The 24528-nt window shown below is 38.7% G+C and overlaps 1 protein-coding gene and 1 long non-coding RNA gene across 5 annotated transcripts in view; one reads left to right on the forward strand and one right to left on the reverse strand.

Moving 5' to 3' along the window:
* AKAP13 (A-kinase anchoring protein 13) overlaps positions 1-24528 on the forward strand; it is a 150650-nt gene that overhangs the window by 27238 nt on the left and 98884 nt on the right. For 2 of the 4 annotated variants that reach the window (XM_072617554.1, XM_072617575.1), the window contains exon 1: positions 4661-5470. The exons of 1 other annotated variant lie outside the window; for it this stretch is intronic. In XM_072617554.1, the coding sequence (XP_072473655.1) occupies positions 5390-5470 (81 nt within the window). In that variant the 5' untranslated portion in view covers positions 4661-5389. Of the gene's footprint in view, positions 1-4623; positions 5471-24528 lie in introns of those variants that run through there. One more of the 4 variants, XM_072617565.1, reaches the window with a different exon arrangement.
* On the reverse strand, positions 11012-13328 carry LOC140509761 (uncharacterized). The gene is made up of 2 exons (XR_011968906.1): positions 13239-13328; positions 11012-11232 (listed from the first exon to the last, which is right to left on the reverse strand). It is a non-coding gene; the product is annotated as an uncharacterized lncRNA (long non-coding RNA).

A 24528-nucleotide genomic window follows, 5' to 3' on the forward strand; every position in this document is an offset into this window, starting at 1 on the left:
TTGTACATGTATGGGTTAGAGTAGTTAGTTGCTGAGGTCCCTTTTAATTCTCAAAAAAAAAAAAATCAATTCTGTGATTCTACAAATGTTATATCCTAAAATCAGGTTCAAAAACTTAATTGCACAAAGGCATAATTGGGGAAATGTGACTTTTTAGGCAAAACAAGAACTAGTTGGGGGGGTGATTTTTTTTTGTTTCTGTTGTTGAAACACAAGCTCATTACAAATCCATGATATTTCTCCAATACGTCCCCTCAGGGACATCCCCTCAAAAAAACCCCTCTGAAATTTCTTGCTCTTAGATTTGTTTTTGGATGTGGATTCATTCTCAGAATAATGTTTTTAAATGGATAAAATATATAAGATTGTAAGGAAATCATTCTTACTAAGACGGTTATAATTTTTTTACTTTAAAATTTGCAAACCTCACTAAGAACCACCACTCCAGAGTTTGGTTTATTTTGCTCCCAAAAGTTATATAACTATGGATGAGTCATAGAAGCTCAGATTTGGAAAAGACCTTAGAGTTCAACCCAAACACAAACAGGAATTCACTCTGTAACATCCCTGACAAGTGGTCAATCCTATTAATTTTAAACCTTCCGATGGAAAGAGCTTGACGTCTACCAATCTTGTAATTCTGTGAATCAGAAGAAATTTTCATTAAGTCTATCAGATTTGGGGGCAGCTAGGTAGAGCAGTGGATAGAGTCAGCCCTGGAGTCAGGAGGACCTGAGTTCAAATTCAGTCTCAGATATTTAGTAGCTTTGTGACCCTGGGCAAGCCCTTTAACTCTAGTTGGCCTCACCAGAACAAAAGAATAAAATAAACTCAGTGCTGGAATCTAAGTAAGAAAGAATTGAGTGTGGATCCTCATGGCAGCACTTAATAGTAGTGCGGTCATGAGCAAGTGACTTATCTGTTCTGATCCTCAGTTTCCTCTTCTGTTAAATGAAGATAAAAATACCTCTAGGTACTTATTTAAAAGGATTGAGAATGACAGTTTTTCTGTTAATAAAGGATACCAAGGAGGGACACTAGGCAACAGAAATCTCTATGTCTTCCATTTGCAAAGGAACTTTGTAGTGGTTATGTTCTTGGGTAGATGGAGATAGTTGCACAAGAAAATACTGCATACTTCACAGAGTTGGAGTTTTCCAGACATGTCTCAATCTATCCCCCACCTTTATTTATATATGGGAGGTTCTGACATTAAAGGTCTCTTTCTCCTTAAAACTTTTTTTTTTTAAAGATAAGATTGTCATGGAGTCCTAGAACATTTTATCCTAGAATATTCTAACTCAAAGGGCTTAGAAATCATTCAGATCATCCCTTTATTTTGCAGAATAGCAATCTGAGGCCCAGAGGAGTGAAATTGATTTGTCCAAGGTCACACCTGTCTAACAATGGACCTGCTATAGAACAGAGCTCTCCTTTCCCAACTCACCGCTTTTGTACTACACTGTATTTTATAAGCTTACAGTTTCTGCAGTTAAAGGATGAAGTGAATATTTTTATTTTGTAAGCTTACCAAGCAGCTATAATCACATACTCTCTGTTTTTGTATTTACTCTTTGCAACTCAGGAATAAAAGTGCAACAGCATTGGACCGTCTCTAAACTCTTCTTGTGGGTTTCTATTTTACTCTTTGGCATAAACACTAGGTGGCGATCTAATTCAGCTTCTGTGAGTGACCAGGGTACCTTGGATACAGATTTCTTGTACGAACCCAAATGGGCTAGGCCCATCAGAGGTGACCTAGATGAGTTTCTAAACAAGTTAAACAAGGTATTGTACCTCTTAAATGGGTAATTAGATGAAAATTTGGTTTCATAAGGTTTTACCCAAGCCACTTGAATGTGGTACTGTATTTTCTGTATCTCAATCTGTAGCAAACCAGATGTGCTTAAGCATTTTCACAACTAATTTTCCATCATTCTTTAACTGTATTTGGAGATGCCATTTGAAACTGAGAACAAGGTTGACTGTTTGTAGCTAGTAGTCATACCCACGAATGGAGATGAGGAGAAAGGGAGGGGGAGAAGGGAGAGAGATTGTGCAAAATAAATGTAGCATAAGAGTCTGGATAATTAAGATTAAATGAGGACAATCTGTCCCTTCTCCCATCCCTACAAAGAAAAACCTCCTGAAGTCTTTTACTCTTACTTTGGTTTTGGATGTGAAATGATTGGCTGGGATGTTTCAAAATCTTAACCAAATAACTACTTAGCAGTTCCAGATGTTTTCAGTAAAGTTCTAGAATTGTCACATCAGCAGCAAAATGGATAGAACTGCTAAATTCCATCCTCAGGGATCATATGCAGAGAATAAATCGGAGTAGACTTTCCTACCAGCTTAGCAGCAGGACACAATCAGAAGAGATTTGGACCCATACAGTCTGCCTGTGTTTGAATCGTGGCTGGCATCTTTGGTTCCTTGGTATCATGCTGCCTGACTCTGCCACTTAACGACAGCTGGGTGATGTTTAGCAAATCTCTTAACTTCTCTGAGACTCTTCATTTCTAAAATAGAGATAATATTAATATTACTTACATTATATGGATGTTGTGATGCTCAAATGAGAGAATATGCACAAAGTACTTAATGTAAATGAAGATATTCTGTGTAAAACACATAAATGTGAGCTGTCGTTTCATTACAACCAAGAAGGACAGGTATACAGCATGACTTCTTCTCTGGTCCTCCATGTCATGCACACATGCATATTTGAAAGTCCCAATTAATATGTAAGTTTCTTGAGGGCAGGGATCATATGATTTTTAAAAGTTATATATCCTCCATGCTCCGTAGTGCATTATTTAGTGTAAGTGTTGAATAAGCACTTGCTGAATTGAATTACACCTTTAGTTAAATTGTAGGCAGCAAAGTCATGGTCAGAGAATTGGGAGTGGGAAGAAATTGTTGGTGATCAGAGCATCTCCTGATCGCAGGACACATGCCTGGGAACATAGGAAGAAGGAAACATTTGATTCTAATTAAAGACAAGGGGCAGGGCATTGAAGAAGAGGGGAGAGGCAGCTTTGCACAGATGTGTACAAGAGGGAATGGGAGAGCTTGAAATGAGTCTGAATATGATTCTGTTCAAGACAAATGTCTTCTTCCAGTTCTCTTTAGGAGAAACTTTTATCTACTGATAGACCTCCCTGCTCCCCTCCCCAAGACCTTTCTTTATGTACTGAGGTGATCATTAGACTTTAAACAGGAATGGAAGGGGCCTTAGAGAACAATTTATCAGTTTTACGAATGAGGAAACTGAGTTTCCAGAATGAGAAGTGGTTTGCCCAAGCTCACACAGGTAGGAAGTGGCAGAGGTACAATTTGAACCCAAGTTATCTGACTCCAAGTCTAGTTCTCTATCTACCACACCGCATTGCTTTGTCCTTTTCACTTCGTAAACTGTCACTGTCCCTGTTTCCATTATTTGGAAATAAGAATTTAATTTTCATTTCCATTTAATTTTCTCACAACTTTTACCTGCTGCCACCCATATTTCTGGCCACCCATATTTCTGTCCTTTTGAAAAGTCACCTGTTTAATTTGGCCTTGAGTGGTGACTATGCATATTTTGATAGGAGAGAATGAAGATAAAGATGGTCATGTATTTTCACTGTCAAAAATTTAGAGATTAAATTTGTTTCTTTTTTCCTTTTGTAAGTCTAAAATCAGCCTTATTTCTGAAAACGTGAAATTATGCTATATCTTGGCCACAGAGAAAAGCTACTTGCAGCCCTTCTAGCTAAAAGGAGCAAGGGTTGTATTTCCCCCTTTCTCTGAGATGTGTTCTCCTCAGTCATCCTCCCCCACACTGATTCCATTTCCAGATCCATTTTAAGTTGTAAGAGAAGGGGATTCTGGAAATCATTTTATCCCCTGAGAAGGTTGGATTGGGTGGGGGCTAGTGGAGTCTGGAACAGTGTGGAAACAGGAAAACCATGTGGCAGGGAGCATCAGGGCTGAGCTCATGTGAATGAAAGCATTGACTGGAGTGAAAGGCTGGTGCAGCTGCATGACCCCTCTTGTTCATCAGACACAGTCAGTACACACACCCCAACTTCACTGCTTCTCAGTTTCTGCTCTTTAAAGACATTTTGTTCCTCACGAAACCTCTCGGTGTGGCTTTGAAAACTTAATCAGGTAGCACTATGTCATCTTATGCATTTAGTAGACCCCCACACTGAAATGCTTGGCTGACATTTTTCTCATATTCAATCATACATTTTCATTCCTAGAGGGGGTGACTCTTGCGCTACTTGTAATTATGTTTTTCTTTGCTTAGTGGGTTGAATGAGTGCCGCGTAATAGTGTATAAGTATATGAAATATGGATCCCCCTCATCATCCTATTCCAAAAGAGTCAAAGTAGGTTCATCCCATCTTGTGATTTCAGACAGAGCTGTATGCAAAGGGTATTGCCTGAGGAGGAGGAAGCTGCTTGGAGAAGGAAGCCTTGTTTTTCTCTTCTCTGTCTAAAGATGAATCATGTTCCCACAACTGCAATTAAGTTCTCAAACCTCCAACATTGCCAGTGCAGAGCTGAAAAGGGCAAGTAGTGACGTCCTTTGGAGAAGGGAGTGGGAGGAGAGCAGGAGGAGAAGGAGTGGTCTTTTTTTTTCCTTTTTCCTTTCAGACTGTGCTGTCATTAGAAATTTTAAACTTAAATCAAAACCAATCCCTACAGCCTGGTGAGCAAGCAGGAGACAGACTTGAAAAGAAATCTTTACTAGAAGAAGAGTTTCCTGGGTTTTTTTATTTTAGTTCAAAAGTGAATGATTTTCATTTTAAGAGACCACAACTGGATTTAATGAGAAAATCAAAACTTTTTTTTATTTTGTATTGGACATTTTAAGATACTTTTTTAAATGTTCCTGGCAACTGTGTTACATTTTTATTGCGTGCATTGGGCTTTTTCTCTCTTCCTTTCTCAGTGTTGGACATCATGTGTAGCTTTTTTAGCTTTTGTTTTTTAAGCAGATTGATCACTTGTAATGGGAACTGCGGGCACTTTTTTCTCAACCAGGATTTTTCTCAACTTACATCTTTACAAGGTGTTTATGTGTTTACTATGAAGTAAAAACAGACCGACCTTGTGGTTTGTTACAGGTGGAAAGTTAACAGCTAGCCAATGCGGTTTGATTTTTTCCTCTATTTATTTTGTTTGTTGTTTAAGGGTTATATTTTTGTTTGTTTTGGGGCTTGGAGTATTGTTTTTTATTTTTATTTTTCCTGCTGAGCTGGAGTCTACTTTGGAGCAAAGGTTCCCCCATCATTTTTGTGAGAAATCTGAAGCTTTCCCCCATAGGGGTGGTGCTTGGAATTAATGTGGAGTGTATTGCTTGGATTTTTCCCTGTCTTTCCTCCATTTGGAAAAAATGTATGAACGACATAAGAGGCGCTACAGCTTATGTGACATCTCCAAGGTGGACAGGACAGTGGATGTGGTCTTGTTGAAGGTATGGTATATATCATGCTTGAAGCTTCCCTAGCAAATGGTTTGTAAGTTAATTCCTTTCCTTTTTATCTTCTTTCTGTTGAAAACCTAAGATACTCAGTGGAAGTGATGAATCTGTAAGGCCAAGTTTAGGGGTGTGATTAGGATAGGTTATCTGATCAGAAACCAGAAGAGTTTGAGAAGTAACAGTGAACTATTTCAGTTTTTTATGCATTTAAAGTTGCTTCTTGCCTACAGGACATGCATATACTTCATTTCTTACCCCCATTGGAAGATGTCCATTTTTAAGTATGATGTTTCTTCCCTGTCTTTCCCTCTCCCCCCAGTTTTCTTTTTTTCCTAAAGTAATTCTCTGCTAGCTGAAAAAAAAAAGAATATTTCCCTTTTCAGACTATTTGTAGGCTTTCTTTTTTGTATGGGTGGTAGTAAAAGGAACCTTTCTGCTTGGTTTGGCAGGCTTTCAGGTCAAGCGTCAGACTCATCGATAGCTTTTTTATTTGCTCTGTGTGTTGTGCATGGTGTTTCAGAGTTTGGGTAGGGATGAGCTGTAGGATGGCTAATGGCTCAGGGAGGCATCCATGATTCTAAAATTAGTAAAGACTCCACCAGCCAGTAAGATGGCAGCCTGGGAATGCTGCTCCACCAAAGGAACTCTCCAGTTAAACAGTTTCTTGGCAAAACAGTAGAAAGACCTTGGAAACCTGCCAAGCGACTTCACAAAACCCAGAAGTTACTTTGGTACCTTAGCTTATATATAAACTGTGTCTGCTGTGAGGGGGAAAGAAGGCAAAGGTGTTGATTCAGTATCTGGACAGGAAGGTAATAAGATGATTAGTTCAGTTTGTTGTTCAACCTAATTGTCTGTCTTGGATTTTTGTTTTTGTTTGCTTATTCATTGAAGGAAGACTTGAGGTGAAGGAAGACTTGAGGTGAAGGCCTGAGCATGGAGAGGCCGGAGTTAGTGAAGCATTCAATTCGTTAGAGAGGATGGATGAAATTATATGGGGATAGGAGAATGGTCTGATATAGCGTACAGTAATATAATTTATTTTCCCATAAACTTTGCCAAATTATTTTTTTTACTTACCAGACCTGTGCTGAGATCAGCCTGTGTCTTGCCAATTATATATATTCCCAGAGCTTTATTCACTTTAGTTTCTGTGAAATGTGATTTCCTCTCTGAAACCTCATCTAATACTTTTGCATCTGCCTGAGTAATGCTTTTGATGGAACCTCATTTTTAGTACTTGACTTATTTTCCTCAATTATTTTCTTTTTAGATGTGAAGCCAAAGTTCCTCAGTCTAGACATACACCAAGGAACACTGCGTGTGAAATAATGTTAAAAATATATAAAGTGCCAGCTCGTTCTGGCCAAGCACAAAAGAGTCTTAAGAGAAGAATTCATGATCTATGTCCTGTCTTAAAATTAGTCACATGAAAACTAAGAATTTATTCAGTAAAGGGCCCTTCCCTTCTCTGGAAGCAATGTTACTAATTGTAATTGAGCAGAATTGTGGTTGTGATGAAGTGTATGCTTCCCCAGTTACACATATTTTTCAAAATGCCTTTGGAATGGATTGGTTATAAATCTGTTGCTTTCAGAGACAGAGCTCTTGATTGTCCCTTTTCTTCTATCATTTGCCTTTAAGTATCATATGCAATAATTTTGGGGACAAAGTTTCCAGAATGATTTCTTTAGTATTTTAAATTCTTTTGGTTTTGGTGGTAATCTAATAAAGTCTAATCTAGACCTTCATCCATTTACTCTTTTCCTCACCTTCCTCCAGATCCCTCACAGTATCAGTATCCTGTATTAAAAAAGGTAGCAAAACTTAAAGAAGCACATATGCAGCCTGCCTAAACTTCTAGTTCATGCTTTATTCTGTTAAATGTCACCTTTATGGTAATAGTTTTATTTTACAGCTTCATTCTCAAATATTTTTAACATGATACAGATTCATAAGCATCATGTGACAGAGAGAAGGTTTCGTCTTGCTTGTGACTGGTGTGTTTTGAATGGGGATAGAGCCATATATTTCGTTGGTTCTCAGAATGTCACTTGGGTCACACCATACCACTACTCCTTTCCTAATAATACCCTAAAGGAATTGGGGTCAGAATCTTAAAACTACACTTCAAAACCTTCACAGAGGTACCTCAAACTGTGCCATTTCTTTATCTTATCTTACACCCCTTGCTTGTCACCTCCTACTTGTTCACAGGTGACTTGGTCAAATCGTGTTTGTCCAGTGATTCCACTCATAGAGTTGGACCTTTTCCAAAGTGTTGAAAAATGGAATCATAGTCCTTCTTCTCTTGTTAAGCTGTTTCCTTTCTTTCTTTTATGAATATTTTTCAGATTGATCAGAGGAAAGTTGATGATTTTACTTGAACATCTAGCCTTCTTCACTGATCCTAAAAATACATACTTTGGCCTTACTTTTGCCAGAATGAAACTTTTCCTGCACAAAACAGATTAAGCCTACTTGGGGAGAGGCACCATAACACATGTACAAAGAAATATAGTAAAGAGAAATATAGGAGGGAGAACAGAGGCAGGATGAAATCATTGAATGCTTTGATGGAGGAGGTGGCACCTAAGCAGGGCCTTTTGAAGGAAAATGACAGTTCTAAGAAGTGGAGATGAGAACTTAGATTGATTCATATCAGTGGGAATATTGCTAATGAATGTAGGGGAGGAAAATAGGATGTTGAGTTAGAAGAATGGCTGCTAGTATTTCAGTTTCTTTTGTAGTTGATCAAGGAGAATATTCTGAAATAAGAGTAGAAAGAAAGGTAGAAACTAGATTGTAGAGGACCTTGGGTATGAGGCTAAAGAGTTTGTATGTTTTCCTTTAGAAGGCAGCTAGGTGGTGCGGTGGATAGAGCACCAGTGCAGGAGTCAGGAGGGCCTGAGTTCAAGTCTCACCTCAGAGACACTCACTTGCTGTGTGGCCTTGGGCAAGTCACTTAAACCCCAATTGCCTCATCCTGGGTCATCTCCAGTCATCTTGATGAATATCTGGTCACTGGATTCAGATGGCTCTGCAGGAGAAGTGAGGCTGGTGACCTGCGCAGCCCTCCCTCACTCAAAACAAAGTCAAGTGCAAGTCATGTCATTATTTCTCTGATGGTATGGTCTTCTTTGGCAATGAGGGACACATTTCCTGTAGGCAGTGTATGTTTTAAAAATATCGCTTTGGTAGTTATTTAAAGATAGTTTGGAAGGAGAAAAACTTGAAATCAGGAAGATCATTAAGAGACTGTTGCAGTAGTAGAGGCAAGAAGTGATGACACACTTATTGCTTGTGTGGATGGAGAAAAAATGATGTTAGATATACTGTGAAAATAGATTCAACCAGATTTAGCAACTGATTAGATATTGGAATTGGGAAAAAGAGAAAAGGCACATATGACTTGAAAGTTATGAACTTCAGTGACCGGGAAGATGGTGATTGATTCAACAAAAGTAAGGATATTTGTTGGAGTGAGAAGTGTAGGAGGGACTAAAATGAACTCCATTTTGAATTTGAGATACCTGCTGAACATCCAAGTGGAAGAATCCAGCAGGCAGTTGATGATATTGTTCAGCTTAGAGATTGGGTTAGATATGTAGATTTGGGAGCATCTTTCCAGGAGTGTGTGAACTTTTGGAATCTGATGAGATTTCCAGGAAAGTACAGGTAGAGAAACAAGAGGTGAGAGCTCAGTTTAGAGACTGAGAGAACATCCACGCTAAAGACATAAGAGATAGATGATGATCTTGCAAAGAAGTCTAAGAAGATATAGCCTCTGTTTTTATCCCTAGTAAGTGGGAAGCGAGGACTTGTGCTAAGAGAAAAGCTAATGGAAGGGGCTTTAAGGTCTTGAGGGAAAAGGTGCAACAGTAAGGGAACTGAACAGAGCTAATTGAGCACTCAAGGTGCTGCTGTGCAGTAGGAGGAGCCATTTGAGCCCAATAAATAGGAGTTTGTAGTGAACTGACTTGGCACAGTGGTGTGGCTTCAGCAATTTATGGGATGAGCAAAGAAGATGGGCAGTAGAGACAAATCAGGGTAGGTTGAGGATTGACTTCAGTCAATGGCATAAATCAGAGATTAGCAACCTGAAGCACGTGCACCAGGTGTAGGATATTAGCCAGTCTGAATTGGCAGAAGAGCTAGTTTTATGCTGCCATTCTCCTTTCCCTCCTTTCTCTCAAATGACTGCAAAACTAACTTTGAAAGCTGGCTTTCAGTGCTTATTCCCTTTCTCACTTGTCTTTGGTAAGCTAACGCTGGCTAAAAGTTTGTGACCAGAAGACAGTCATTCCCTCCCCCATTCCTCCTTTTCAAAAAAATTGAAAAGAAAATGATTAGGCTCCTTGATCTATTTTATTTGAATATTGTAGATATCTTTATTTTCAGGACTTTGCCTCCATGAATGATTATGCAAAATATTTAGGAAAGGACCATTTATATATGGTCACTTAGTAGAAAAGCCTTTTTCATGGTATTGATGATGATCTATTTATCTGTTATATGTATTCTAGGTCGTAATTTGGATTACCTGTAAGGATTGAAACTGTTTGGTTTGTGTGGGATGAAAACTTTACAAAAGAGAAGAATCCACCCATCCATTGTGTCAGTTTGGGTGGGCCACACTTCCTTTACTGATAATTTGAATGACATTTTCTTGAGAAAGGACACATTTGCTTATAGCTAATGCTATATACCATTTTACGGTTTTCAAAAACTACAAATAACATGTCATTTGACACAGTGACCCTGTGAGCTAGATTATATTTTTACCCCTATTTTTCAGATGAGAAAACTGAGGCTCAGAGAGGTTAAGTGACCTGTTTAGGGTCATTCAGCTAGGATTCGGATCTTCTTGGGTTTTATGTCCAGCAGTTTATTCTTATTCCAAGCTGTCATGCCCTGCTTAAAAAGAAAACATACTTTCTCTCAAAGGTATATTATATCACTACTTGAAGGCTTGTCAGGTAAGAACATAAGGCAACCGTTCAGTTAAGATCAGATTCACTTAAAAGCCTATGACTCAAGTACTGGCACTCTCGTCTGGATGAAAAGTTCTTCTGCCCTTCTTTTATTCAGAACTGTGACTCTTGTCTGGATCACCCGAGGCTATCACAGAGGAAGTAAAAATGGCCTGCAATTGGAAAGACTGGGTGTAACCATGAACATTGTTATTAGGATGTTCAGATATAAACAGTAGCTGAAATTGTCTAAGTGCCAGAAATGAAATGCAGTTTCCCTCTGCATATCCATGCAAAGAGTTCTGTTTTTAAAATGATAGGAACGTGGATATTGGTGAGAAATAGATAATTGTTATGTCTCTGAAGTTTGATAGCTGGGCTTAAAGTATATACATATAAATCTGGCCAAATCATGGGGATTTGGAACCTGAAAGAGCCCTAGTTCCATGTTTTATATACTAACTCTTCATTAGTCTTTTATAATAATAACAGCAAGAACAATACACATTTACATTGGCCACATGACATTTACAAAATACTCATTTCATGTTAGGACTGTGAAGAAGGTAGTACAGGTTTTATTACTTCCATTTTAGAGATAAAATATCCTCTGGAGATGGAAGGATCCTCAGAAGTCATCCAGTCCAACCCACATTTGAATAAGAATCCCTTTCGGTAACATGCCTGACGTGCAGTCATCCAGTCTTTGCTTAAAGACATTCAGGCAGCAGGAACCCAGTACTTTAATCTCATTTCTCCTGTTTCTGCCCCCAGGGCCCAAGTCTGTGGAAAGGGGAGAAATTAATCCTACTTTTACTTGGTAAGCCTTCACGTAGTTGAAGACTTGTCTCTTCAACTTGTCTCATCCCTACAGAAACGTCATCAGTTGCTTCAGTTGATACACACACTTGGCATGTGCCCAAGGCACCTCACCATGAGAGAGATAGTAGATAGAGAGCACCAGGCCTGGAAACAGGAAGACTCATCTTCCTGAGTTCAGATTTGACCCCAGACACTTACTAGCTGTGTGACTTTGGGCAAGTCACATAACCCTGTTTGCCTCAGTTTCCTCAATTGTAAAGGGGGGAGTGATAATAGCACTTACTTTAAGAAGTGCTAAGGCCCAGTGCCTGGCACATAGTAGGCACCATATACACTCTTATTCCTTTTTCTTCACCTTTTAGTTGCCCTCCTCTGATTGCTATCTAGTTTATCAGTGTATTTCTTAAAATGTGGTGACTAACTAGGACACAGTACTCTCAAGAGGATCTGACCTGGGCGGAGTGGAGTAGGGCTCTTAGCTCTTTAGTTTAAATATTATTCTTATAATGCAGTCCAAGTCCACATTAGCTTTTTTTTTGGTCTTTTATCAAATGCTTATAAAAAGATGGACTGTCATCTAGTCAAACTTAATCTGTCTTGTATTTGTGAAATTGATTTTTTGAACCCAGTGTAAGTAAGGCTTTACATTTATTTCACCATGTTCAGTTTGACCCAGTGGTAGATACTGACTTTGTCATCAGCCAATCCAGTTTGGCCAGAATCTACAAGATGTGTGTGGGGGTAGGGTAATAGGATGAAATAAATCTGGAAAGGGATATGAGAGCTCAGAAGTGGAAAGTCAAATGCCTGATTGAGATGTTTGTATCTTATTCCTATGGCAAGAATTCTTAAGAACTAATGAATCTGTTTTTTACACTTTTGGTAATTGAATTTCAGCATAATTGTTTTCCTTTATAATTCTATGTATCTTATTACACATTTTAAAACATTCTGGGAATGAATACATGGTCTTCATCAGACTACTGGAGTCCTTGAAACAAAAAAAGATTAAGAATACTTGCCCTTTAGAAGTTATTAGGGAACCATGAAAGGTTGGGCTTTGGGCCATGCCAATAGAAATGAAACTAGAGATTTTGCGTAAATTAGTTTTCAGATAGAGTATCATGCCAATCTGGCAACCAAGGGATTTTGTTTTAGATCTGGACAAAATAATAAAGTTCACTTATAACAACAGTGTCAAACATCTCAAGGGAAATAAAGAAAATAAAGAGGAGCAAAGTGTCTAGTAGTACCAGACCTCAAACTATCTTATAAAGCAGTCCTAATAAGAAAAAGGTATTGGTTAAAAAATAGAAAAGTAAATCAACTGAACACATTAAGTGAACTAGACCCAGAATCTATGGGACATAGTAGAATAGTCTTTTGTAAACCCAAGGATACTTACTGGGGTAAGGACTCCCTGTATGACAGAAACTTCTGGGAAAACTGAACAAGCAATCTGGCAGAAGTCAGATTTAGACCTGTAACACTTCTTTTCATATACTACAGTAAACTTCAAGTGGATAATTAACCTAAATATAAAAGTCATTTAAAAAATTGAAGACAAAGGAGAGATAACTTTCACTAATAGAGATAAGGGAAAGCTTAGAGAGGGATAGAGTCAGACCTGTGCTCTAGGTATATTGTCAACCAAACTAGTGGTGCTTGTAATTAAAATCTTTATCCTTAAAGTTTTACTTGTTAACACTGGTAGAGCCAGGACAGTTTTTTAATCCGTTCACAGATCTGTAGAATCCTTCCTTAAAACTATCAACAATCTCCTGGTAGGAAAAGTTAAGGGAAAGGGGAAACATAAAACTGTCATTTTGCAACCTGTATTGATATAGGAGTAGATCAGCATTTGGATCATAAGATCCTAGAGTTAGAGCTGCAGGAGACCTTCTAGGGCATCTCATCCAGCACCCTTATTTTCCATTTAAGAAAAAAGGAGAAATGAAGTGACTTACCAGCAGCATGCGGCTACCATTGGTTAAAGTCGGAATTTGAACTTAGATCTTCCTGATGCCAGGTCTATTCCCTGTGGTATGTTGATTCTCTAGATGAAAGGGGGCCAATTAATGCTGGAACAGGCCGTAGTTGGAGCCCATTAGCGTGCTTTCTCGACTTTAAATTGTTTTGGTAGCTGAAATAAAATAAGAGTATGTGTGAAGTAGCTTTGGTAAAAGTTAAATGTACAACTTACATGCAAAGGCAGAACTGAGTGAGTGAGGAGAATCTGAGAATATCTAAAGTAAACACCAGAGATAGGATGTTGTTGAGAAAACCGGAGGTTGGGGCAAATTTATCTACCACATCAGCAGTTCTAAAATAGGGCAGGTGTGTTTGGTGTGTGCAGGTTGTATCTCTTAAACAGCTTAGCAGCATGCACAGTGTCTGGTTATTCTTCACGTTACATTTAATGCCCTTGATTTTGCCATCCATACATGCAGGATGTGGCTGAAAATGCTGATACAGGCCTTGACATTTTTTCCATCCAGAGTACACGCAGAATCTGTTCTCTTGTTGCTTGGCCACCATTTGCACTCTGATGTTGTTTCTTGGCAGTCACTGGTCATATACCAAAGAGTCTCCTGCTTTTCCTCTTGTCACCTGAGTTATTGACTATAAGAAGAAAATACATTTTACTTAACTAAAGTTTTATGATCTATTTAGGTTCTTTAAAGAAAATCCATGCTTAACAGAAGAGAAGTTTTAGTAAGGGTACTGGCCCCATGTGTCATCGTCTGTTCTTTTTATACTTTGCTATGTACTTGGTGAAATCACACAGGTGATTTCATTAAACCAGTGCTGTGGATCAGGCACTGTATAAAATTCAGGGCATGCAAAGACATTGCCTTTGTCCTTGTCCTCAGAGAGCTATATAGCATGTTGATAAATAAGGAAGTAAATACACCCCACCATGATTTTGTGGTGTAGATCTCTGTTAGCTAATATTTCTGTATGTGCTAGGCACTGTGCTAAGAACTTCATGATTGTTATCATGTTGGATCCTTGCAACTACCCTGGGAGGTAGGATGCTAATATTATCCCCATTTTACAGATGAGGAAACTGAAGCAAACAGAGGTTAAGTGACTTTCCCCACAGCCATACAGCTAGTAGGTGTCTGAAGCAGGATTTGAGCGCCTGTCTTCCTATTTCCGGGTCCAATACATTGAGCCCTACTTGGTTGTTTCTAATTACTGGGAGAATCAGGAAAAAAAAAAGCCTCTCACAGAAGATGATACTTGAACTGAGGAAGATAGAGGTTCCAAGAGAACATGGAGGGAAAGGAAAAGCATTTGAGACTTGGGGGACCGTTTGTTCAACATCATGGCAGTGGGAAATGGAATATTATGTACATAAAACTGCAGATATACCACTTTGACTGGTATATGAGGGGGAATAGTGTGTACTCAGTCTAGAACAGACCTGCACAACTTGGCAGTAGGTAGGGACTAAAATTAAAATAAGCTAAATTTCTTCAGGTCACAGATAGGTTAGACTAGAGACAGATTGACAGTGGTTGATTGTCGTGGGTCATGTGACAAACAAGAGTGTACAGTGGCAACCCTATATTTTTCGAGGGCCAGCCAAAATCCTTTGGCAGGCTGTGTGTTGTGCAGCACTGGTCTAGAAGGATAGGCTCTTAGAGCAAAATTGTGAAGGGGTTTAATACCAGAGCATTTTGTAATTTCGCCCAGAAGCAATAGGGAGCTATTGAAGTTTTTTCAGTAAGGAGAGTGATAAGGTTGAACTTGTGATTTTTTAATCACTTGGCACTTGGCATGAGGAATGGATTGGAGATGGAAGAGACTGAATGCAGGACAACAAATTAGAAAGTCATTGGACTAGAATTAGTGAGAGGTGATGAGGGCCTAAAGGAAGGTAGTCGTACTTTGAGTAGATAGGGATGAATGCAGTAGCTAGTATTATTATCCAGGGAACATCAGTCATTTGGGGATCTGTATTTTATTATACTTTCACACTTAAAAATTTAGGCCTGCTAAAAGTAAATGGGAATAAAACTCGCTTTCATGCACAGTGAAACTTTTTTTTCATTTTGAGAGTAACCTGATGTACTGATTAGTGCTCCAGTTTGTTTTTTCCTTAATAGCTCTGAATTTCAAGTAGATGCCTTTTGATTGTCAGGATCCAACTTGTCAAGAGTCCACATTGATCCCCATATTCTATTGGACCTTTGTCCATGGCTCTGAAAGCATGTTTTCAGACCTTGTCTAAATTTATAATTAAAAATGTCTTTTTTCGCACCAGGGAATGTGAAGGAAAAAGAACAAGATCAAGGCTAATAAAGGTTCATTAAGCATCCAGTATTCTGTCATGCACCAAAAATCTGTTTAGAATTATTCAGTGGGTTATACTGGAACAGACCAGGGAGCTTTTGACTTAGTATTAGAACTCATTTTCTATTTTCTGTACAGCTTTTCTATATGTCTCAAACTTTAGTTCTTAAGCAAATGCCAGAAATTTCAGATTAAAACAGAAATTGGTGCAAGTTGTTTTGGTGAATTCCTAGGGTACTGGGGACATTCAAAATGAAGACGAATAACTGCTTCTTTAGAGGAGGCACAGTGGAATAGATAGGTTACTTGGTGTCAGTGAGGCTTGAGGCCAAACCTTGCCCAGACCCTTATTAGCAGAGTGTCCTTGGGCAAGTCCCTTGATTTCTCTCTCAGAATCTTTTTCTTCAGCTGTAAAACAAGGATATTATTACTTATAGTATTTCTTCCAGAGGATTATTGTGAGGATCATTAAGATAAAATATTTAAGATAATTTACAAACCTGATGTGTGTGTATCTGTCAGTTATTACTGTTTAGATTTCAGCTGAGAAGCCACGGATTTTCATTGCTGCCCCTTCTTTGTGTGCTGGACCCCTTTTGACAGTTTGGTGAAGCCTATGGAGTCCCTCTCAGAATGTTTTAAATGCCTAGAATAAATATGTAGGATTGCAAAGGAGAAATCAGTTAAATTGAAATTCAGTTATCAGAATATTAAAAAACAAGTTCAGGGACTCCAGATTGAGAACCCCATCCTAGGTAGAATGGGAAGTGTGGTTTGTTGATTGGTCAGTAATCTTCTAGTGAAGTAGTCTCAGTTTCTACTCTGCTAAGACACTATTAAAGCTTGTCCCATTGGGGATGCGAGTCCAACTCAGTTACACAGGCATCTGTGAAGTGTCTCGTCTGTGTTAGAAGTGGCGTTGCATAGTGGATAGAGAGATAGCCTCTTGCCTCTGTCCCTAGGCCAGTCACTTCCATTTTCAGTTCTCTGTGCAGATCTTGCAGATAAAGTGCTGATCTTCATTGGTGAAGAAAGTTTCCCTGTCTCGGAGTTCCCTATACCAGTGAAATCACAGTTCAGGTCCCCATCCACTGCCACTATGTTCTAGGTACCAGGGATACAAAGTCAAAATGAGAAGGCCCCACCCTTAAGAAGCTCACATTCTTCTAAGGGTATGCAGCATGCATATACACAATAATGTGATGAGGGACAGATCTTGAATAACTAGGTATATAAAGAATTGCTTCCCATACTCAGTGACATGCTAAGCTAAGCATCCTTACTGGCAGAGGTTAGGAGATAGTGCCTTTTCTAGCCTATACAAAGATCTGGAAGTAGAAGATTGAATGCTTAGTTCAAGAAATACCAAGAGTGGCACGTAGAGTGCCTGAAGTAAATGAAATAACCCAGGGAAGTTAGGCCTTAACCAGATTGTACGAGGGATTTTATGCCAAATTCAGAAGCTTTTTGTTTTATCCTGAATCTTATAAGTAGCAATTGAAAGTTTTTGAGCAGAAGTGTGATATGGCCACAATAATGCTTCAGAAGGATGACTTGGGCAGTTGAAGGGAAAATGAAATAGAGAATGGAAAGAATGGAAACCGGGAGTCTAATTAGAAGGTTATCGCAATATTCTAGGCAGGAGATGTTGAAGGCCTGAATCAAGTTGGTGGTTATGAGTGCAGAGACAGGGATAGATGAGTTGTCTGCTGTGATATATTAGAAACAGGAAATGGAGGGGAGAGGAAAAGCCAAGAATTACTTCGAAGTTATGAATCAAGGTCACCCGAATGATAGTGCTAAATTTCAACGGAAGCAGAAATACAGAGAAAGGACAAGTTAGAAGGGACAGTGAGATCTTTTTAAGAGATACTGAGTTTCAGATACCTGTGGAATGTCTAACCGAAGATTGTGACACAGCTTGTGACATAGGACTGAAACTCAGAAGAGAGATTAGGTCTAAACAGATAGATTTGAAAGTCATCTGTATAAAGATAATAATCTTGACCCTTGGGGGCTGGTGAGATCACTAGTATGAAGAGAGAAAGTAGGTGAGGATGGAGCCTTAGGAGATGCTCATGTTTTTGGGGTTCTGGGCATGGATGATGAAGATTGGGGTCAGACAGAAAGGAGGAGCAGCAGCAAAGAGGAGCAGCCCTTTCTTAAGGCATGCAAGAAGGCTGACATAACACCACTTACCTACCAGGAGGCCTAGAGGAGAGATTGAAGCAGAAACAAAGCAGTGGTGTACATGCTAGTGGGGAGGGGGAGAAGGGAGTGTTGGAGAAAGCTGAAGAACCCTTAGCTTGGTGAATGGAGAGGGCAGTATGGGTAGTGAAGATGAACTCAAGATTTGGAGTCAGAGGATCTTACTTGAAATCTGGTTCTCCCCTTTGCTGCTTACACAGTCTTGGGCCTTTTACTGATAATTTATAAAATGAAGGGTCAGGGTAGATTAGCCCTAAGGACCATTCTAGTTCTAATTTCATGTTCCTATGAGTATTTTCTGGTACAGGTAAATTTCTTCCCTACCTATTTACCCCAAGTCATTCATGTCCATGCACAGAGGATTTATGTATGATACTGGAAGCCTTCCTTGGATTCCTTTAATATTTCAGGGATACTAGTTGTGAGCTGATCCAATCATTCTGGAGAGCAATTTGGAACTATGCCCAAAGGGCTATAAAAATATGCATATCCTTTGAACCATCAGTACCACTACTAGTTCTGTATTGCAGAGGGATCATACAAATGGGAAAAGGACCCACATGTACCAAAATATTTATAGCAGTTCTTTTTGTGGTAGCCAAGAACTGAAAATTGAGGGAATGCCTGTCAGTTGGGGAATGGATTAACAAGTTGTGGTATATGATTGTAATGAAATGCTGTTGCGCTATAATAAATGGTGAGCAGACAGACTTCAGAAAAACCTGGAAAGGTATATATGAGCAGAACCAGAAGAACTTTGTAGACAGTAACAGCCACATTATGCAGTGACTGACTCTAATAGATTTGGCTCTTCTCAGCAATGCAAAGGCCTAAAACAACTCTAAAAGACTCATGATGGAAAATTCCATCCACATCCAGAGAAAGAAATGTAGAGTCTGAATGCAGATTAAAGCATACTATTTGGTCGCTTTTTTTGTTCTGTTTTATTTTGTTTTTTCTTTCTCATGGTTCCTTCTATTCATTCTAATTCTTCTGTACAACATGACTAATGTGAAAGTATGTTTAATAAGAATGTACATGTAGAGCCTGTATAAGATTGCACTCTATCTTGGAGAGGGAGGAGGGAAGAGAGAGAAAATTAAAAATTTTATGGAGGTGAATATTGAAAACTAAAAATAATTTTAAAAAAAGTATAGAAAACATAGAACAAAAAAACCCTCAAGAAAAATAAAGAAAAGTTAAAAAAAAAAAAGTATTTCAGTGTCAGCACAGAGGCTGTCCGTCTGTTATTACTAGTTCTACATGACTAGCGTACCTCCTTTTCCAGCTACGTATAGTCTTTCATTAGTGTTCAGGCTACTCACATAATAGACTTTCCTCAGGAAACTAAATCAACAGTTAACTAGATTCATCTTGCATCTGCTGTATCCCTGCTTCACCCACCTAAATCTTTCTAGTTTTTTGGCAGGGAGGGGGAAGGTAACATGAAGAGCCGTCTTTGTGTGTGAATAGCTAAAGGACTTTACAAGACTCTTAAGGGAAGGTATACTTGTAGGAGTAAGAGACTAGCCTCCACAGTTTCTTAGAAATATGAACATAAAACTTTTCTTCATGTGAAACTACCATGGGACACACAGCTGTGTATTCTCTTGTGCCGGATACTATCAGAATTTATGACAGATAAATAAACAATGGAGCCATTCAACAAATAAACAGAAGTGTTTATATTTAACAAGTATAAAGAAAAATGATCACAATTAGATTATTTGCTGAACTAAGTTGTTCTTGGCTATGTTTTTTGCTTTTGCTATTTTTTTCCTACCACTACCTTGCGTTGCTTAAGAACTGAACTATAGCTAATAAAGTGCTAACAACACATATCCAGGCCATGGTTTTTGTGTCAGAGGGCCTGGGACTGATGTGGGAAATTTGCGACCTTGAGGCCACACGTGGCCCTCTAGGTCTTCATGTGCGGTCCTTTAACTTCGTCATTTGAATTTGGACAAAGGGTCACCCCTGAGGGCCTACAGGACCATAAATGGCCTCAAGTCTGCAGGTTCCCCATCCCTGCCCTGGGATCTTGTCCCAAAATTAATCATATATGTTGAAGTGTTGAGGGAGATTTAAAAGAGCCAAAATATAAGTAGCGTTCCTTAAAGTGATATCTTTAACCTGGCACTTGTAATGGAATGGTCTAGTCTCCTGTCAGTTACCTGTTGGGTGACTTTGGGCAGGTTAGGGAACTTTCTGATTCTGTATGTAAAACAGCAGGGTTAGAGCCAATGATCAGCAAGGTTCTTTCTAGCTTGTACATTTTAGAATTATAATTTTCAAGGGGGATTGGCATTAAGGAGAAGGATAGGGACTACGCCTTACCCTAGCACAGTGCCCATTCCCTTAGAGGGAAATAAATTCTTGTTGAATTGAAGTGAAATGTCTATGAAGTACAGCTGTTTGAAAAGGTTGTGATCTGCCCTGATGAGGGGAATCCCTAAATTAATTAAATCCCAGATCCATTGAAGTCTGATATAAAAATGATTCCTAGGAAACAGAAAAAGGTAATTATTGATTACAACTTTGATTTTACTCATAAGGCAAGTAGAGCAAATGGTTGCACAACTATTAAATAAGGGATGCCTTCTCAGGATCCATAAAAGATGCCCATTGCCCTTACGCTTTTCTTTCCCCTTTTCTCATTAGGAGCGAAATCAAATCCTTTTAAGTAAATTATTTAGGATTTCTGTTTCCATTTAAAAAAATAACTGGAGAACCTGGGAATGAGGCTTATCAGGAAGCTACATCATGTTTCAGATACATTGATTGACATCCAGCCGCAAGGTAAAGTCCCCAAGGAAAATATCTAGAATAATTGAAGCTGATGCTCTATATAGGCACAGTCATAAGCCAGCCTCCTGCTGCTCAAGAACAGTTTTCTTTTAGAAGGTCCCATTTTCTACAGCCCCTTCCAAATCTATAGATTGAAATGTTAACTTTGCTAGGATTTAAGGTAATTCTCCACTAAATCCAATCCAACAAGGTGTACCATATGCAGCTCATTAAGCTAGCTGCTAGGGATAAAAATGGGGTGTTTGTGGGGAGAGGCAATTTCAGCACTCAAGTTTATAAAATTCTCCTGGGGCAGTACAACATATAAAAAGGCAGGGTTATGTATACATGAGGATTTGGGGCGAAGGGTAGAAAACATTTTACAATTAGAGGTATCGCCACTGTGTACTCTGAGGCAGAAGGGGAAGAAAGCAAGGTTAAAAACCTGGGAGTATAAAATAGTGATACTTAGCCATTCCTGAAAAAGGGAAGACTGTTTTAAAGGTGAAAGTCAGTGAGCCTTCAGTTTCTTCTGGTCATCCTCATGAATCCCTCTGAGTCATAGAAAGGAGTGGAAGGATCCATCAGAGATGAGTTCTTTGCATTTGACAGAGGGAAATGAGAGCTGATCACCACTAATGGTTCCCATGTGACCTAGAATGCAACTGAGCAGCCTTCCTCTTGTCTCATGGACTGCCTTGCATGTTTTTTCCTTTGTTTTGCTGTGCCGTATTAAATTACCCTAGCGTTTTACAGTTAAAATCCTTGAGCTAGTTAGACTGGGATGTAGAAAGTGTCCCCAACATCATGGCTCATCACTGGATTCTAGAACACTGCTACTTTTTGTGGGAATTATCTCTCTGTATTTATCCAGTACTTTCTGTCCCCACAGTACTGTTGTAGAAACTGCTAGGGTTAGTAGGAAAACCAAAAAGGATCTGTGGTCCCCATTCCTTCCATGTTCATGCCGTAGGTGGTGATGCTCCACGGTGTAGCATTAAGAGAAGTGTATTTGGACTTTGATGCCAGACTCTGGGACTTCAAATACAGATTTCTTCGCAGCCTGATGTTTTAGGGCATAAACTCATGCTTCCATGATGTCTTAATGTTTCATCAGATTTTTGAAAAGAAGAAAAAAGTCAAAACACAATGAATTATGTTTATCTTTAAATTTATATGTATATATATAGATACACATATATATACACACATGCTGTATAGTAGTTTTATGAAGAAAAGCAAGATGAAGGGATCAAATAACAAAATGCTAAGTATTTTTTCTCTAATGATATTACTACCTGCTTATCATCTATGTCAGGCTTGACTCTGAGAACCTGGACATGCCTTAAAAAGAACTGGTGCCTACCACTCTCCATTTTACATCTTCACTCTGGGTAGAGTGTGGGTCTTGGAATTAGGAAGATCTGAGTTCACATTTTGCCTCCAATACTTATTAATAACTCTGTGACCCTGGAAAGTCACTTACCGCTCTCAGCCTCAGTTTCCTCTCCTGCAAAATGAGGATAATTATAACACCTACCTGTCTCCATAGGGTTGTTGTGAGGTTCAAATGGGAAAACATACGTAAAGTGCTTTAGAAACCTTGAATGCCAGCTGTTATTGGCTATCGTTCAAGTGGGGTTAGCAAGGAAGCCTCTCGGAGATTTCAGTTCAGCATGGGGAAGCCCTTTGTCCTCCATCGTCTCCACCCCCAGATAGAGACTGTTTTCATCTGGCCTTCATATCAGCAGTTTTGATCTGCTCTCATCTTATTCACAGTGCAGCCTCTGAAGGTTCGAGGCAGCATGTCCCCAGCTGTGTTCCATAAAATGACATGAGCTAGAGTTTTGTGAGATTTCCATGTTCCTTCTGTTTCTCCCTGAAATACTACATGTGAAATTACTATTTTTTGGTCTAGACCTGTAATTTCATTGGTGTAGGAAACTCTTGGTGAGAAAAATCTCTTTCCCAATGTGGATCTGCAGCTCTGCAATGATCGTTTTGTTTGTTTTTACCTAGTGTCACTCAGCTAGTACATGTCAGAGGTGGCCCAATGAAATGTAAATATGAAATTATTTATCAACAATACTTTCATGGTACATATTTTATTATGAAAGTAGGCTTAATTTCCATGATTTTTTTTTTATCCCAGGAAGTATTCTATACCGCTGAATGCTCTACCAGAGGTCCAGAGGTGGGGATGAATGAATTAAGAGCAAATTAATCTTTAGAGAATCAGATCATGTTTTAGATGCATTGAAGAACTTTCTGCACATGCTGTAACAGAGTTTTTATACAGTTTTGTAAAGTGGATAACTCAATAGTCATTCTTTAATAATAATTTAAAGTTCTTGAATATCAAATTTTCTTAAACAAATACACTTGCATGCCAATAAACTTAGCAGTATTAATAGTGCAACTGTAATAACAATAAAATTATATTTATTTACAGCAACATTACTTTTTTTCAAAAAAAGGACAATAACCTGAAATGAAACTTCAACACAATTTTAGGGCGTTTTTTCTTTGTTTAGGATGTTTAAGTCACTAAATCTGTCATCTAGAAAAGGAGACTATTTTTAAGAAAGCTAATACTTTTATTCCCTAGACGTAGTCTAGGAATTAGAATTATGCCAACATACAACTGATACTTAAAATTTATTCACCATCCATTTGTCCATCCATCCAAATATTTATTAAATGTCTATTACTATGTTAAGCACATTTACCAAAGGAGGTAGAGGAAATATAAGGTTAAGAAACACATGACCACTGCTCTAACGAAGCATATGATTTGGTAGGAAATGGGAAGGAAATCACAGGAGAATATTTGGGAACATCTGCTGGCATGCAAATTACTCAACAGGATTTAAAACAATACATGATTTATAGTATGAGTTCTAAAGTAGAGTCTTCAGTCATCTACACCACACACCAGAAAGGAAGGAGGGATCTTCTGAAGGGAGAAAAGCCCCCGGTTTACTAAAGGTGTCACTCTGGATCCTTGGTAGTCATACAAAGTAATCAGATGTTCAGATTTGGAAATTTGATCTATATGAAGACTGGAGTCATTTTTTTTTTTTTCAGAATGAGTCACATTTGAAGAAGATGGGGGTTTTAAAACTGTGGTTCTGGGGAAACCCAGTGTTTTAAATTACTCCTAATTTATCAAGTTAGGTCAGTAGAATCATGCACTTACTTAGTAGCATTTACTTCCTCTGAAGAAGAAAATATCTGCATATAACTAGTGCGTAATTTCATTTGGCTCAGTCACTGTAAGAACAGGCAGCTTTAAAAAGAGGAACAGGAAGCACTGGCCCCAAAGGGAAGATATCCATCAAAGGTCATATTTTAAAAATGACTTTTGAGTGAGAAATAGACTTAAAAAAACTAAGAACAAGGCAGGGCAGCGGAGAAGAGAGTTAGCTTTGTAGATTTCTTGTAGCGCTTTGTCAGCAGTTCCTATTTAGGGACAAAACAGTTGTAGACTCACAATGTGGTGGAAAGAGTCCCTGGGATAGAGCCCCAGCTTGGCCCTGTGTAAGCATGTCTTACAGACTGCATGCAGGTGGACATCCATGTTGTCCTTGTGTATTTATGTATATCTTTGTTAGCAGATGAACTCATCCCACAAGAACCAGGACAAGTTTCGGCTCCAAACTTGACCATTTCTGCTTTGAGTTAAGAAAGAAGTTCTCCTGTGATAAATAGCACCCTGTAATATGCAACCCCCCCCCCTACAAATTTCATAGAGCTGTTTGATTATTTAAGAGCTAAAGAAAGGAATGTTTGGGGTCAGTTTCACATACATGCATTCTATATGTGTCTGTGCCCTCCATTTTACTGAAGCCTATTTTCTTGTCTACATCCCCAGGACTAGTTTATTATTTTGAACTAATTACATTTGTTACACACAGGAAGTAAAAGGAACATTGGTAAGCCCTGTACTGATGCCTTCTT

The sequence above is a fragment of the Notamacropus eugenii genome, chromosome 1, assembly GCF_028372415.1.
Source record: "Notamacropus eugenii isolate mMacEug1 chromosome 1, mMacEug1.pri_v2, whole genome shotgun sequence".
Lineage (NCBI taxonomy): Eukaryota > Metazoa > Chordata > Mammalia > Diprotodontia > Macropodidae > Notamacropus > Notamacropus eugenii.